Source organism: Sminthopsis crassicaudata, chromosome 3 (genome assembly GCF_048593235.1).
Source record: "Sminthopsis crassicaudata isolate SCR6 chromosome 3, ASM4859323v1, whole genome shotgun sequence".
Taxonomy (NCBI): domain Eukaryota; kingdom Metazoa; phylum Chordata; class Mammalia; order Dasyuromorphia; family Dasyuridae; genus Sminthopsis; species Sminthopsis crassicaudata.
This window is the reverse complement of record NC_133619.1, coordinates 440,994,412-441,011,972: the sequence shown is the minus strand read 5'-3', so window position 1 is coordinate 441,011,972 and position 17,561 is coordinate 440,994,412. Positions and strand designations below refer to the sequence as shown.

Here is a 17,561-nt window from a genome sequence, read left to right as displayed (position 1 = left end):
AATCAGTCAATTATAAAGTCCTAAGTGGAGCCCAAGTCTCCAGCTTGCTAGGTCAGTGCACTTTTCACTATAGAAAAAGGGAATCTATGGCCTTTAAGAATTCGTGAAGTAGTTTTAGCAGGAAACTTTTTAATTCCTCAGGGTTTATCACTCTCTTTCCATCTCCAAAGACAGACCTTTTCCAGATTTGTGTTGCCTCTTATCTGCATAATTCTAAAGGAGAGTCTGGTAGTTGGTCATTCTTTCCTCCAAGTTCTTCCCATTTTGATCTAGCATATACACAACAGTTGTTAGGAACAGCTTTCCATAAATTCTGTTTTCTTTACCTCCTGTTTAAGAATCTACAATTGCTCTTTGTTTTCCTATAAATTAAGCACTTAGCCAAGTATTCAAGGCTACTATACAATGCAACACTATTTATGTTAAATCTTTTGATATCTGGGGTTTTATGATAGCTTTTGTAAGAAGAATCACCTTTGCATTTTCCCAACAAACCCCCGATCCCACACCTTCATAATCTGATCTAGGTTATCTCAGAACAATACAGTTATTCCCTACTCAAATCAATCTGTTTGTTGTCCTCTCCAATCAATTCTGTGCCTTCCACTTGGCTTACACACAACTACAATTCCTCAAGAATTAGTTAAAAACTCACATCCTATAATAGAAAGACTTCTAGATTTAGAGTTTTAGGACACTTCTGTTTCTGTTTCTGCAACTTACTTCCTGTCACCAAGCAAATTATTTAGCCTCTCTAGACCTTGGTTTGGGGTACAATAAAATAAAGAGTTGGTCTAGATGACCTTGAATGTTCTTTCCAGCTCAAAATATGTGATTCCATGATTTGATTCTAACCACATCCTGTCCTACCACACTGATTCATCTTTAGGTGCAAAAAGGGTACAAAATAACACACTGAGCAAGTATTTTTTATTTTTTCACTTATTGACAAGTTACTTTGTAACTGTCCTCAAGGCATTTCTAATAAATATTCTAAAATTTCCTATGCTATGATCTTTTAGTCAGAGAATCTGGCTTCTAAGAATGTTTCAGCCAAATAGTAACTAAATGAATTCTACCTGACTTTACTATTTTTTGGTGAGATGAGAAAGAAAGAACGTCCAGATCTGAAATTTTGTCATTGTGGAAAATGTTCTTCACAGGCACAAACCAGCAATTGTCTACTAAAAAGTTTTAATCTGAAAAGATATCTTTAATTATGATCATGCTGTTCAATTGGGTCTGACTCTCATCCCATTTGGTGTTTTCTTGGCAAAGATACTGGAAATATCTTGCTATTGCTTTCTTCAGCTCATTTTATAAATGGGGAAACTGAGGGAAACAGGTTAAGTGACTTGCTCAGAGTCACATAGCCAATAAGTGGCCAGATCTGAACTCAGGAATAATAGTCTTCCTGAACCCAGGCTAGTTGTGACCTAAAGCATATTAAGGTGCTAGAATACTGTATCTAAAATATTCAATTTAATGTTGATAAAAGTAACATAAAAAGGGAGAGAAAAGTCCCTATTAATGAGAAAGGATTCAGTTGATTTCTCAAATATACAAAGGTCTATAAAATATCTGATAATTTCATCTTTCAAACAAATATAATGATGTGACCAACTGTGGATGGTTGAAAAATGTTTATTAGTTCTAAGAATATTTATTATGAACTAAGATTTTAAAACCAGAAATAAAGTCTTAATAACACTGCTGTTGCAATCATTGACATTACTGTTGTTTAGTTGGAAGTTACATATATTATCAGATGTTTCTAAAATGTAGGCAGAATTGTCTTGTTTATTTAACCTCAGTTTATCAAATCTCAATTTTAATACATAAATGTATTTAAATTAGCCTACAGTATATGCTTACACATCATGAGCAATCTATGTTTCCAATTTTTAGTCACATTTTCTAAGTGTAAGATATTGCTGAACTTATTATTGCTGTTAAATTATCACATATCTACAGAATTGAAAGAAACCACTTCATTTTACTGACAAACAGAAAGTTAAATGTCTTGCCTAAGGTCATAGAGTTGGCGAAAGCTGGACAAGAACTCTGATTTCTTAACTCCCATTGCAACCTCTAAGGATCACAACTTAGAGAAAGCTCTTACCATCATTCAACATTCATTTACCAAGCGCTACACAAATACCTACTATGTGCCAGAAGCAGACATGCTAAATGCTGAAGAAACAAAAATGAAAACGAGCTTATCTCACTTTAAAGAACACCTTTTTGTACATCAAACTTCAAAAACATAAGAAAGGAAAGTAACACACACATACATGCCACATATCACATGTACACCTCCTAAGTGGAAAAAAAGGTCAGAGCCAAGGTCATTAGACCTGAAGTCTGAATAGACTTCAAGTTTTGTTAAGATATTGTGGGAGGTCCTGCAAAGAATTCTACAAAGGTACATTTTGATACAAAGATAACAATAACAAAATGTTTTTAAAAGGACAATCAAATAGCAATGAATCAGAGTAAACAAAAAAGAATTACAAGTTATCATTTTAGTAACAAGCTGCATTTCTCATTTATATATTTAGCAAGGATAATTTATCCTCAAGAAGACTACAATTTTTAAGGGAGAAAGAATTTCAGGTACTGCAATTTATTAATTATTCTTTTAACAGAATGAAAACAAGCAAATTCTATAACTACATGAAGTGGTAACTTTTTTCTGGGGAGGGGGAGAATTAGAAATTCTTTTACTTTCCTTCCCATAGGCAATACATCTGAAAACAAATTGTAGAACATGTTTAATGAAATTTCTCTAGTATGTCTGAGAAAAAGAACCATGGGATGTATTATTCAGCTCTGTTTTGAAAAATAATAAGCCATTTTTGAAAGTTAAGGTCTAACCATGTGAATTCTAATTAAAATGATGATGCATAAACAAGTTTACCTGTAGGAATATGTTTCTTAACTCATGAGGATCCCCTCGCTTGGTTGTCTGCACCTGTAAGGCCAAAAGAAAAAAAAAAAAAAAAGACTGGTTAATGCTTCACTAGAGAATTTTACTACAATCTAAACAGATAAGAGTTCACTTCAGACAATCAATGGCTTATCTCCTAAATAAGTGTATTTAGTTTAAATTTGAAACAAAATAAAAAGATACCAGCTGTAGATTACAGCTGTCACAAGGGAAGACAGTGACCTGAAGGGCAGAAAGAGGCAGTAGCGTGAAAAGCTGAAGGAAGCTGCAAACTGAACATATACATAGTGTTTCTGTAACAGAGAAAGAAGGCACTAAATATTAAGTAGGTTTGTTTTTTTTTTTTCTATTTTGCTAGCAAACCAGTAGCAAATGCCCACCTCCACACCAAGAGGATAGGAAGGGATCAGTAACAAGAAAGTCAAAATGTCCAAGTTAAACTCATGGCCTAGCAACCTTTCTAGTGGAGAACGATCCTGCTTAAAACATGATGCCGGTGAAATGAAATAAAAAATGAAGTCTTCTTTCTACTCCAATTAAGACTATTGCAATATTCTCAAAAGCCTGGGTAATGCCTACGTTGACCCCAGAGCACTGCACTAAAAGTCCCAGATTACTGCACCGAGGCCCCTAATCACAAAATATTCCTTGCCTTCCCTTCCCCCACTGCTAGTCTCTCCCCTCCACCACCACCTTGGCCTGACATGCAACTTCCTCCCACCCTCTTTCCGCCACAATACAACCCCTGGATCATGGGTGTATACCCCCGAATCCACCTCCTTGACAAGGTGGTCGAACCGGATTCACGGTCCACACAAGACCCTCAAACTCCCTGTTCCTCTTCCTTCCCCTCCCCCAAGCAGGCATCTTCTCTTCCCAGCCCATGCACAGCTTCCCCCTCTGACGCCGGAGCTGGAGACCCGAAATGCGTTTATCGGAGAGCAAAGCAAAAAGGGAGATGCGAAAAGAGAAGAAATTAAAAAAATAAAAAACCCCGGTAATGTTTCCTATGCCATAAGCAGCAGCAGATAGTTGGAGTCACCTTGACCGCCATGCTGTGCTCGGAAGCCGGGAGCGAGCGAGTGAACGAGCCAGCGAGTAGAGCTGTCAGGGTGCGCGCGCGTCGCCTCCCTGGCCCTAGGCGCGCGCGCCCCTATGCAAATGAGCCCTGGGAGGACTAGGGCTTGAATGCCCCTGGAATGGGGACTGTCCAGGTGTGGGGTCTCTAGGTTAAGAGAGGAGTGCTTAAATCAGAGAAGCCGGAGCCAGAGGGTCGCGTGCTATGGCTGAACTGAGTTTGCTGCTTAAAGGCCCAGAGGCCGCCTCCACCACCGAGGAGAAAACCTCGGTTCTCCTTGGGCCTCTTAGTGGGTGTGGTTTTGCACACTGTCTCCGACTACTCTTGGGCTCCAACTTCTGAATTCGTTTTTTCCCGACTTTGGGACAGATCTCCAAAGGTTGTTACAAATAATCATCTCTTATTATTGCCAACAATAACACAATAAATAAAAATGACAAATTATACTGATGATAAATATTCCACATTGTTTACATTAGGAAGGATTTGAAAGCAAGATAAAAAGATTTGATGAATATTTTTTCTGACTGAAGTAGGGCTGTGAAAATCCAGTAAACTTTTGAACCTGTTGTTATTATAATATTCCTCCTCCTTCCCACCTGTCCAGGACTCAGACTGTGTCCAGGACCGAAGTAACTTCAAACTCCATTTCCCATACAACTTAGTAAAGAGAAATGTATATTCCCCTTCAATTTCAGCTCCCCGATTTTTATTAAATTAAACTTTTCGTTGTCTTTTTGTAGTTTGGAAAGACTTTAATTCCTCCCTCCTTGACTACTTCTACCACACTCTGACTGTATGATAGTTGATATATGCCTTTAATTGTCTAATGGTTACTGCAATACAAACAAGGAGCAGGAGTAGAACTTTTTAGAAAAAAAAAAAAATAGGAGCAGTGGATAGAGCACCAGCCCTGAATTCCGGAGGCCCCGAGTTCAAATCTGACCTCAGACACTTAACCCTTCCTAGCTGTGTGACCCTGAGCAAGTCACTTAACCCCAGACTCAGGGGGAAAAAAAGAAAGAGAAAAAAGTAGGCTAGTAATCATTGATCTCAAAGTCAAACAAAAAACTGAATCAATAGAAAAAATACATTATATCTCAATTATATTAATATTGTTTTAGATGCATGTCTTTGTATGCATAAATGAGTATGTATATATGTGTGTCTATATGTGGGTATGTTTGCATGTAGTTGTATGTATGTGCACATAGATGTGCATATGTGTGAATATATATGTATGCATGTGTATGTGTGTTATATATAAATACAGTCATGCTTAACTATAGCCTCATTGGGGGAGATGGGGAAGATGAAAGGCAGGGGAAAGAATAAAGTAAAAAGTGAATAGCAAAAAATAATCTACAAGAAAGCAAAGAAAGGATGGACAGTCCTCAATATATGCTTTCTTGAAATGGAAATTTATTGTTACATATTTAGAATCTTCTTGAGTATTCTGCTGGGCACATGAAAATCTTTAGATTTTAGTTTAGTTTTTTTTCTTTTTCTTTCTCTTTTGCTTTTGGTTTTTTTTTTCTTATTTTGTATTTAGTTTTAAATAAATAAATAAAGGTTACTGAAACTTTATGAAATCAAAAAAGTACAAAGTGGAAAGAAAAATCACAGGTCATGTGGTCCAACTACTCATAAATAGAAATATACTCTATATTATCTACAAGATGCCTGACAGCCATCCAGACTCTACTAGAAAATCTCTAATGAAAAGGAACTCTCTTGCCTTCTGAAGTTATCCTACTTTTGGAAAGCTCAAACTATTAGAAAGTTTTCTTTATCTTGAATTAAAATCTGCCTCTCTGTAACTTGTATTCATTACTCCCAGTTCTGTCTTCTGGGACCAAGTATCTGTCTTCAAACTTCATTTCTCAGGCCTCAGATTCTTGCCAGCTGTGGAACTGTGGGCAAATGATTTTATCTCTCTGCTCTTCATTTTCTTCATTTGTAAAATGAATACAATAAAACTAATGGAGTTGTTGTGAGGTCCAAGTGAGAGAATGTGTATTTCTGTAAACTTTAAAGCACTGCATATATGTTAGTTATTTTGCTATAATTCTCTAGACCAAAGATTGCTAAGTTTTTTCAACTAATTTTCATATATCATGGCCTCCAGTGCTCTCACTATATTGGACCTCCTTCTCTGGAAATTGTCTAACTCAACAATATTAGTGATATTGTTAAAATATTCATGATCTGTGTCAGTAACTGAAGTCTGTATTATAGATGTGATCTGACCAGGGACAATGGAACAGTCAACTCCCTTAAACTTGACACTATGCCTCTATTAAGATAATTCAAGGTAGAGAATATGGAACCCAAAGACTGGAGTTCAAATTCTGCCTCTCATAATTACTATCAATCAAAGAATCAATAAATATTTATTAAACTAAGTGTCAGGCACTGTGACAACATGCAAACAAATATATATGAAGCAAATTATATAGAAGGTAAATTAGAAATAATTAACAGAGGGAAGGCATGGGAATTAAGGAAGATTGAAAAAGATTCTTATAGAAGGTGGGATTTTAGTTGGGATTTAAAGGAAGCCAGGGAGATCAGTAGTCACGGTGGAGAAGGGAGAGCATTCCAGACATGAAAGACAGAGTTAATTCCTGGAGTTTAGAGATTAGAATATTTTGGTCTTGGAATAGCCAGGATAGAAGTGTCTTTAGATTGAAGAATCCCTATTAGGGATTCAAGTATAAGAAAACTATAAAGTAATAAGAGGGCTGAGTTGTAAAGGACTATGAAAAGGTCAAACACAATTTGTATTTGATCCTAGAAGCAAAGGGGAGTGATTGGAATTTACTGAGTGAGGAGCATATGGAGGTTGGGGGTAGGGTGAATCAAACCAGTGCTTTTAGAAAATGAATAGAGAATTATTGGTGAGTAGTGAAGAAGGCAGAAATTTTTTTAATTCAAAATATTACAAAAATGAATGTTGAAAATTATCTTTACATGTGATTTGGGGAAAAAATACTATTAAGTTGAATGGATGATGGATTGCAATGGGGAGACTTGTGGCAGGCTGACCCACCATGGTCCTCTTCAAGAAAGAAGAACAAACAACCTCTGAAGGGAAAGATAGCCTGGAATTGATCAGTTGGAAGATTCCTTTCTTCCTTCTTTCCTTCCTTTCTTTTCTTTCTTCTTTCCTTTCTTCCTTCCTTCCTTCTCTCCTTCCTCCTCTGTCCACATAGGGTATTATACTCTTACCTACAAATGCTCTTAAAAGCATTTTCCTCCCTCTTTTTCACCTGTCAAGATATCTTGGGGTTTACTGGCTAGATTTCTTTAATAAGGACCAGGATTTATACCAAAACCAATCTGATTATAATTGGCCACCAATAGGTTCTAGGCTAAGCCTGCATACAGTCTTTGGAAGTCCTGATTGATTCAGATTGAAAACAAATAGCAGTCATTTCTGTTTTGGCAAAAAAACCAGAGGGTCTTCCTCTCCCAGACTCATTCATTCATTCATTTGTTTGTTCATTTATTTAGATTTTTTAATTTGGTGAAAGAGGAGATTCTTTATGTCAATTGCTTCTTAGCCTTAATCACTGAATAGATGCAGCCTCAGTCAAACTGAGACTCATTGCAGACCTTAGCTTAAAAAGGCCAAAGCCTTACATTTCATCCTGGCCATCTTCTGTCATCTTGATCTATATCATGCCACTGGACCAAGAAGATTCTGGAGGGGAAATGAGGAAGGTGACCTTGCACTCCATCACTTAAATATAAATTCACTTGCATGACAAGGCATCATCTCCCTGATGTCATGGTTCTCTTGGAGAAAGAAGGACAAACAACAACAACAACAATTTCTGTAATAGTCCAGGCCTGTACCAGAGTGGTAGCAGTGTCAGAGGAAAGGAAGGAACATATATGAAAGATGTTTAAGGTGAAATCGACAGGCCATGGCAACAAAATGAATACGAGAGGTGAGAGATAGTGAGGATCTCAGGATGAATCCTAGATTGTGAGCCTGATCTTAAGAGCAAGAAAGAATAGACACAAGAGAGAAAGAAGGGTAGTTCCAAGTAAGAATGGCAGAAGGCCCCTCCCCATTCTGCCAGCTGCTTGTTTAATGCTCTGGATTACCCAGCTATTAAGTATTAAATATCTAAGGTAGAATTTGAATTCAGGTCCTCCTAAGTCCAAGGCTGATGCTCTGTCCAGCAAACCATCTAGCTATCTGGGGTATAGTTCCAAAATGCTTTACAGAATAACTGCAACAGTCATAGCTCTACTAATAGCACCTAAAAATCTGATAATCATCTATACCTTCATCTAAATCACTGATGAAAATATGCTAAATACAAATTCAAGGACACAATCCCTGGATTATTTTTACTATAGGTTTCCTTTCAGGTTGATATAAGACTATTCTTAGAGTCTTGTCATTCAATCTAGCCCACATTGATCCATTGGATCCCATAAGGATATGGATCCAATATGGAGAGACTTTGTAAAATGCTTTCTTATAATCTAGATTAAACTAGATGAGAGGATCTAGAATACCTGCCAAAAAATGGAATGATTACCATTTCTTTTTTCTAAATCACAATTTCTTTTAAGCCAAGTCTTTAAGAATATATTTTGAATATGTACAATTGTCCCTTTTTTTGCAGAGATGGATATGATTATGTATTGCTTTATGTACTGTCAGATTCCATTGTGTTAGCTAGTTGTGCTGAACTATTTGCCCTCCCCTCCTTTTAAATTATTTGTTATAAGGACTGGGTCTTTCAATTTTGGATATATTTGGAAATGAAGGCAATATAAAAATAATATGTCAATAAAACATTTTAAAATAATGTTATTTTTTTTTTGTAATCAAATTCAAGGTCACTGATTTCTATAGAATGTGGTCTAAAAACTCTTTTTCTAAAAATTGGAATAGTTGCCCATATCTAGTGTTACAGCACCATTCTTCCTATCTAAGATTTTTCAAAGACCATAGAAAACGATTCAGCAATCACATTCCCCCAGTTCTTTCAGAACCCTAGGATGTAGTGACCTTAACTCACAGAAATCAGTTAAGTTCTCTTCTACCATCTCCTCACTTATCCTGAGTTTCAATTTCCTGTTAGCCATTTTTTTTGTTCTCTTCTCCCCAATCTGAAGATATTGCTCTTTTCTACAGAAAACACAAAATTAGACAGCTGAAAAGTTCTTGTTCCCCATTGTCATTGACTCATCTATTCTGAGACATAGACATTTTCCTTCTTTTAATTCCATTTTACTCCCCAACAGAACTAAACAGCCCTTTTTATTAGCCTTAGCATTCACCACCAATTGTGATCTATTGTGAGCTCTAAAGTTTCTTAAATCATCACTATTGGGCCATGCTATTCTTTTGTAATCATCCTTAGTTTTCATTTTTTCTACCAAGTATAAATGTTATTTTAAAAATCTTATCTAATCAAATCCTTACACATCCATACAATCTGTTTAAGCAGCTCAAACTTTTTCACCTCATCAAAACTATTTTTATTTGTTTTCAGAATTTCATTTCCCAATGCAATTAAATATTCTTGAAAATCTTTTATCATATTTGGCTCAATTTCCTCTTTTAAAGTTTAGATAATGGAAACCTGCCTCTTCTTTCTCTGAAATCATCAAAGTCCACTATTCCAAAATCAAATTCATTTGATTGCATCAGTACTTTATCCCCTCTTTCCACTCCAAAACAGATATTCTATAAATTCATAAAATTAGAAGCAAAAATAGAAATTTCTGTTCTATGGCAAGAAAACTCAATCTATCCCTGATAATCTCCCTGCAAGTAACTACTCTAGCCTAGATCATCAAAGTATTTATATAATTTCATATTGAAAACATAACTTTCCCCCAGCTGCCCAAAGACTTTTAGACTAAAAAAAAAAATGGTTTCCCCATAAACAAATGTAACTGGCCTTTGATGCATTAACCAATAAAATACTATTTCTAAAAACAAAACAAAAAAAATATGGTCAGAAAATAGACAATTTCAAAATATTGTTTTCTCTTACCCCTAACTCCTTTTCTTAACAAGCTTGTTTCCCCTATATCTTCTAGCCTCACACAGTTACTTTGTTGATTTTTTTTAATGCTTTTTTTCCTTCTTGATTTTTACTAGTTTAGATCACTTAAAATGGAAGTATCCATGTGGGGGAGATTCCAAGAACCTACTTCTAGAAGAAGACATTTTGGATTTTCCTACCATCTGAGTGGAAGCAGCCTCTTCTAAGTGTTTAACCAGAACTGATTACATCTTTGAACTACCTGAGTAAGACAATCTTACTCTTTCCAGAGATGAAGGTCGTCTCCCAAAGCTTAGGTACCATGTATGAATCCTTCCCTTCCTTTTTCTTTCTCTCTTTCCTTTAAGTCCTATAGTCTGAAGAAACTGGCTTGGGGGTTTTATCTTCATTTGTCTTTTTGTTCTAGGTGTATGAAGAGGAATCTATGACCCTGAAGATCAAACCATAGCGATTTTGGAGGCAGAATTCCAAGCCCAGAAGTTGCTGCCAGAATCCAATAAATAAGCCCTGAGAAAGCAAGATCTGGGTACACAAGGAATTTTGGATTGAAACTTGATGGAACTCATGTTATGTAAGAGCTAAATTAAGCTAGTATTCTAATTCCTTTTCCCTCCCCAAAGACTAAGGATGTACAGAGGGTTTTGTGCTTAGATTTTCACTGGAATGTTTGTATGATTGCTTTTCTTTTATCTTTGAAATGAACATTCCTCTGTAAAAGTTAACCTGATTATTAACTGGTTAAATGGAATTGGAATTCTTGAAGAACACAATCTATGAGGGATTGAGCCAATGGCAGAGATCCACCACTCATCTGTTCCCTAAAGGTATAGAGAATTCTTGTCAATAGGAGAAATCTAAAGTATCTGGCTTTCAGGCAGTAAGAGCCAGACATGATATTATTATTATACTAATGTAAAATTATAATCAGTTATATGAAAATATGCTTAGAAAAGTTAATCTATATTGACTGCTTTCTGGGGAGGGAGGTGGGGAGGAGAGAGGAAGAAAATTTTGGAACACAAGGTTTTGCAAAGATGAATGTTTAAAACTATTCTTACATATATTTGGAAAAATAAAATACTGTTTTAAAAAACAAAACAAAAAAAATATAGTCATAAAATAGATAATTCCAAAATGGTGTTTCTTCTTATCCCTAGCTCCTTTTCTTAACAAGCTTGTTTCCCCTATATCTTCTAGCCTCACACAGTTACTTTGTTGATTTTTTTTAATGCTTTTTTTCCTTCTTGATTTTTACTAGTTTAGATCACTTAAAATGGAAGTATCCATGTGGGGGAGATTCCAAGAACCTACTTCTAGAAGAAGACATTTTGGATTTTCCTACCATCTGAGTGGAAGCAGCCTCTTCTAAGTGTTTAACCAGAACTGATTACATCTTTGAACTACCTGAGTAAGACAATCTTACTCTTTCCAGAGATGAAGGTCGTCTCCCAAAGCTTAGGTACCATGTATGAATCCTTCCCTTCCTTTTTCTTTCTCTCTTTCCTTTAAGTCCTATAGTCTGAAGAAACTGGCTTGGGGGTTTTATCTTCATTTGTCTTTTTGTTCTAGGTGTATGAAGAGGAATCTATGACCCTGAAGATCAAACCATAGCGATTTTGGAGGCAGAATTCCAAGCCCAGAAGTTGCTGCCAGAATCCAATAAATAAGCCCTGAGAAAGCAAGATCTGGGTACACAAGGAATTTTGGATTGAAACTTGATGGAACTCATGTTATGTAAGAGCTAAATTAAGCTAGTATTCTAATTCCTTTTCCCTCCCCAAAGACTAAGGATGTACAGAGGGTTTTGTGCTTAGATTTTCACTGGAATGTTTGTATGATTGCTTTTCTTTTATCTTTGAAATGAACATTCCTCTGTAAAAGTTAACCTGATTATTAACTGGTTAAATGGAATTGGAATTCTTGAAGAACACAATCTATGAGGGATTGAGCCAATGGCAGAGATCCACCACTCATCTGTTCCCTAAAGGTATAGAGAATTCTTGTCAATAGGAGAAATCTAAAGTATCTGGCTTTCAGGCAGTAAGAGCCAGACATGATATTATTATTATACTAATGTAAAATTATAATCAGTTATATGAAAATATGCTTAGAAAAGTTAATCTATATTGACTGCTTTCTGGGGAGGGAGGTGGGGAGGAGAGAGGAAGAAAATTTTGGAACACAAGGTTTTGCAAAGATGAATGTTTAAAACTATTCTTACATATATTTGGAAAAATAAAATACTGTTTTAAAAAACAAAACAAAAAAAATATAGTCATAAAATAGATAATTCCAAAATGGTGTTTCTTCTTATCCCTAGCTCCTTTTCTTAACAAGCTTGTTTCCCCTTTATCTTCTAGTCTTACACAGTTACTTTGGTTATTTTAAAAAAATGCTTTTTTTCTTTTTGGTTTTACTAGTTTAGAAAACTATTCTGCATCTCATCTTGTAAGAAGTAAATCCAATGAGCATACAGACCTAAATAATAATAGCCTGTTTGAGTACTAATTATCTAATTTGAAGAGGAGCTATTCTTGGGTTTGGTGCAGGGTGGAAATTTTATTTTATTTCATTTTTTAAATGACCTTTTGGTTTTAATTCACTCATTTAGACACCTGCCATATTAGCAAAAATTCCCAACATACATTATTCTTACTAATTTGGAGTAAACAACTTTTTGCTGTGCTTTATATGTTTTTTCAATTCAAATTAGTTTACAAAACATGCTGTATTTTTGGGCAGTCCCATAAAAAGTATATGATTTAAAATAGATCTGAGTAGTCATTTCAAAAGCATATACAGCACTATACAAAAGAACTAACCAGATTCCATGCCCCCATATTCCCAATCCAAGCTGTCAAAATCATTTATCATGATTTCAATAATGCCATCTGACCTTGGCACAGAAAGAATATTTGAAGGAAATTAATTGTGTCAAATAGTATTTCACATTTTTCTTTCTTTACCAACATTTTATTTAGTAATTAATTACGTATATCTCATTCACCAATGTTTTCACATATGTATCTTCTTTCCAGCTAGATTATAATTACCTTTTCAACAAGAATCATGTCTTACTCTTCTTGTATATTTTATAGATTTTAGCGTGATAAATACTTCATAAATTCTGGAGCTATATACTCACAGACATAAGTACATAGATGTACACAGGATTTGCTCATTTAGTATTTGGTTCAAAGTTCCTAGCTATTATTTAACAGAGTTATAAATCTAGTTAAAAGAGACTATATGAGAAATAAAAAAGATTTTCTAAGACGTCTAAATTTTGGGCTTGAATCTATTTGGAAGGTGATTAGAATAAGCAGCAGCCACAGTAAAATACATGATAACTATATTACCTATTATTCTAAATCTAGGATCAAGTTTGCTTGCTTTTGTATAGACATAATCACATCTGGAACAGTTGGTACTTACCTGGAACATACAGTAGGTATTCAAATGATATGTTATTGATAAAGGAAAAGTGACTCATCCCCTCTGGAGATGCCCAAAGGACAACCAAACTGTGCATACCCTTTGATTTAGCAATATGACTACTGATTCTATATCCCAACGATATTTTTTAAAGGGGGCAGAGGTAATGGCAGAAAAACTATTTTATTAACTCTTTTTATGGTAAAGAATTAGAAATTGAGGAGATACTCATCAATGGAGGAAAAGCTGAACAAGTTATGGCATATGATTGTGATAGAATACCATGAGCTATAAGATGTGACAAGGGAAGTTTTTTTTGGGGGGGGAATCCCAAGATAACATGATAACAGATGGAAAGAGAAGAACTGGGAGGTCATTGAGCACAGAAGCAGCAAGGTTGTAATGAGGATCCATGTGAAAGATTTGGTTTCTCTGATCAAACTCAATGATCCAAGACAGTTCTAGAGAACTTGCTGAAAAATGCTATCCACTTCTAGAGAAAGAACTGATGAAGTCTGAATGCAGACTAAATCATTCTATTTTTTGTTCCTTTTGTGGTTGGATTTTTGTTTTTGTTTTTTGTTTTTTGGGTCAGTGTTTTCTTTCACTATGACTAATATGGAAATGTTTTACATGACTACACATGTATAACTTCTATGAAATTGTTTACTAGTTCAGGGAGAGAGAAAGGGTGAGGGAGAACTCAAAAATTTTAAAAATAAATGTTAAAATTATTTTCACACATAATTGGAAAAAATTTAAATATTATCAATAAAAGAATTTGGGTGACATAATCAGAGCTGGGCTTTAGAAGATAAATTTGATCTTCTGAATGGAGGATGAGCTAGAATGGAGAGGGACTTGAGACAGAGAGACCAACTAGTGGGTAATTACAATAGTACAGGTGTGAGTGATGAGAACCACAAGAAGGTGGTACAAATGTCAGAAGAGAGAAGAGGATGAATAGAAAATATTTCCCCCCCACCAAATCTCACAGCCTTTTCTGGCTCCTCAAAAAGCTTCTTGATCTCTTTGCAAACTTTGTCATTGTTGAATACCTTCTCCTCTCTGATATTATGTCCTTTCTAGGTTTTTATAAAACTGTTTTCTCGTATTTCTCTTCCCACATGTCTAATCAGTCCTTCTTTGTTGTTCTGGCATAATCTTCATCCAAGTCTTCCTTAAAGTCTCTGTCCCTGGGCTTTTTCTCTTTTTCTTTCTATGACCTAGGTCACTTAACCCTGTTTACCTTAGTGTATTCATTTATAAAATGGGAAGAAAACCATTCCAGTATCTCTGCCAACAAAACCATAAATGGGGTCATGAAGAGTTGGACATGACAGAACCCCAATAACAATAATCTTACTTGATGATCCAACTCCCATGTGTTCAACTATCATTTCTATGCAAATGATTCTCAAATTTGTATATCTAGCCACAATCTCTCTCAAGCTATAGTCAAAACAAAACTCATTATCATTCTCCCAAAATTCTTTTCTCTGATCAACTTGTCTTATTGTTGTTGTTTGCCTTCCTTCTCAAAAAGGATTGTGACATTAGGGAGGTGATTCCCTGACTTGCAAGTGAACTGAAGTTAAGTGAGAGTGGGCTGTGCAAAGTCACCAAACCTCACTTTCTCCTCTGGAGCCATCTGGATCCAGTAGCAAGATACATATCAGGACAACTGGTGTTGGCCTCACAACAATATGCCTATGACAACCAAAAGGTGCACCATCTTTTCAGTTGTTCAGGCTCCCAAGCTCTGTCTTTTGTAATGCCTCACTTACTATTATCTCACATTTTTAAACTTTTGAAATCTTATTGTTTTAACCTTCATGGCAACTTTGATACATGTTCCCACCCTCACTCAGTCACCATTCTAGTACTAACTCTACTTATTTCTCCTCTGGATTATTGCAATAGCCTCCTAATTGGTTTCCCTGCCTTCAATCTTTTGTCTATCATCCATTCAATTACTGAAAGTAATTTTCCTAAAGCATAGATCTGATCATGTCTATCACCTCCTCCACACCCTAGCTCAATAAGTTCTAATGGCTCCCTATTATTTCCAAAATCATAGCTAAAATCTTCGATTTGTCTTTTTAAGCTCTTTATAGTCTTTCCCTTTTCCATCTTTCCAGCCTTCTTAAATATTATTTTATTCATTTTTGGGGAGGCAATTGGTTTAAATGCCTTTTACTCAAGGTCACATAGCTAGTAAGTGCCTAAAGCTGGATGAACTCAGGTCTTCCTGATTCCAGGACCCGTGCCCTATTCACTTCAGCACCTGGCTGCCCCTTTCTTAAACTTAAAAATCCCCTTTGAGCACTCTTCAATCTAGCTACATTGGCCAACATTCTTTTCTTTACACAAAATCCCATCTCCTGACTCAAGTGATTTTTCACTAGCTGGCTCCTGTGTCTGAAATGATTTTCCTCCTAATTTCCCTCACTTTATTTAAGTTCCAGTTCAAATCTTTACTACAGTGTATACCTTCGGAGGTATGTTGGAATCAGTTTGACCTAGTTCTTCAGATCCAATTGTTAAATTTTCTGGGTGAGAATTTATACTTTGGAAATTCACAAATGCTACACTCAGGGTTTCATTTATTTGTGCTTTTTAAATTATCCAAACTTAAGAAAATGATGGAGAAAACATTAATAACACAGATTAAATTGTAAAATATGTTCTGTTCAACAGCATTCTTCACCTTTCTCAGTCTATTCTAATTTCTTCCCTCTGGGATACAGTATATGGATACTGTATATTTTGTATATGCATAGTCATTTATATGTTTTCTCCCTTAATATGAGCTCCTCAGGCACAAAGACTGTGTCCTTGCCTTTAGAGTTTGTGTGTTCAAATTAAAAAGTTTCTGCACAAACAAAACTAATGCAAACAAGATTAGAAGGGAAGTAACAAATTGGGAAAAAATTTTTACAGTTAAAGGTTCTGATAAAGGCCTCATCTCCAAAATATACAGAGAATTGACTTTAATTTATAAGAAATCAAGCCATTCTCCAATTGATAAATGGTCAAAGGATATGAACAGACAATTTTCAGATGATGAAATTAAAACTATTTCCACTCATATGAAAGAGTGTTCCAAATCACTATTGATCAGAGAAATGCAAATTAAGACATCTCTGAGGTATCATTACACACCTGTCAGATTGGCTAAGATGACAGGAACAAATAACGATGAATGTTGGAGGGGCTGTGGGAAAACTGGGACACTGATGCATTGTTGGTGGAGTTGTGAAAGAATCCAACCATTCTGGAGAGCAATCTGGAATTATGCCCAAAAAGTTATCAAAATGTGCATACCCTTTGACCCAGCCATACTACTACTGGGCTTATACCCCAAGGAACTATTAGAGAAGGGAAAGGGTCCTGTATGTGCCAAAATGTTTGTGGCAGCCCTTTTCATAGTGGCTAGAAGCTGGAAGATGAATGGTTGTCCATCAATTGGAGAATGGTTGGGTAAACTATGGTATATGAATGTTATGGAATATTATTGTTCTATAAGAAATGACCAACAGGAGAAATACAGAGAGGCTTGGAGAGACTTACATCAACTGATGCTGAGTGAAACGAGCAGAACCAGAAGATCATTATACACTTCAACAATGATACTGTACGAGGATGTATGCTGATGGAAGTGGATTTCTTCAACATAGAGAAGATCTAATCCAATTCCAATTGATTAATGATGGACAGAACCAGCTACATCCAGAAAAGGAACACTGGGAAATGAATGTAAACTGTTATTTTTACCTTCTGAATCCAATTCTTCCTGTGCAACAAAAAATTCGGTTCTACACACATACATTGTATCTAAATTATACTGTAATATATTTAACATATATAAGACTGCTTGCCATCTGGGGGAGGGGGTTGGGGGAGGAAGGGAAAAAATCTGAATAGAAGTAAGTGCAAGGGATAATGTTGTAAAAAATTACCCATGCATATGTACTGTCAAAAAATGTTATAATTATAAAATAAAATAAAAAATTAAAAAAAAAATAGAGTTTGTGTGTTGCCCCCCCCCCCCCAG

At 35.6% G+C, this 17,561-nt stretch overlaps 1 protein-coding gene across 3 annotated transcripts in view; it reads right to left on the bottom strand.

Annotated features, from left to right (window-relative positions):
• The window catches only part of SLC25A12 (solute carrier family 25 member 12), a 104,935-nt gene extending 100,651 nt beyond the window's left edge, over positions 1–4,284 (bottom strand). Inside the window, exons 1-2 of one of the 3 annotated variants that reach the window (XM_074303127.1) lie at positions 3,993–4,284; positions 2,921–2,974 (exon numbers count right to left, since the gene is read on the bottom strand). In XM_074303127.1, coding sequence (XP_074159228.1) covers positions 2,921–2,974; positions 3,993–4,004 — 66 coding nt within the window. In that variant the 5' untranslated portion in view covers positions 4,005–4,284. Of the gene's footprint in view, positions 1–2,920; positions 2,975–3,943 lie in introns of all 3 variants that reach the window. The other 2 variants (XM_074303129.1, XM_074303128.1) reach the window with 2 other exon arrangements.
• Positions 4,285–17,561: the final 13,277 nt, after the last annotated feature.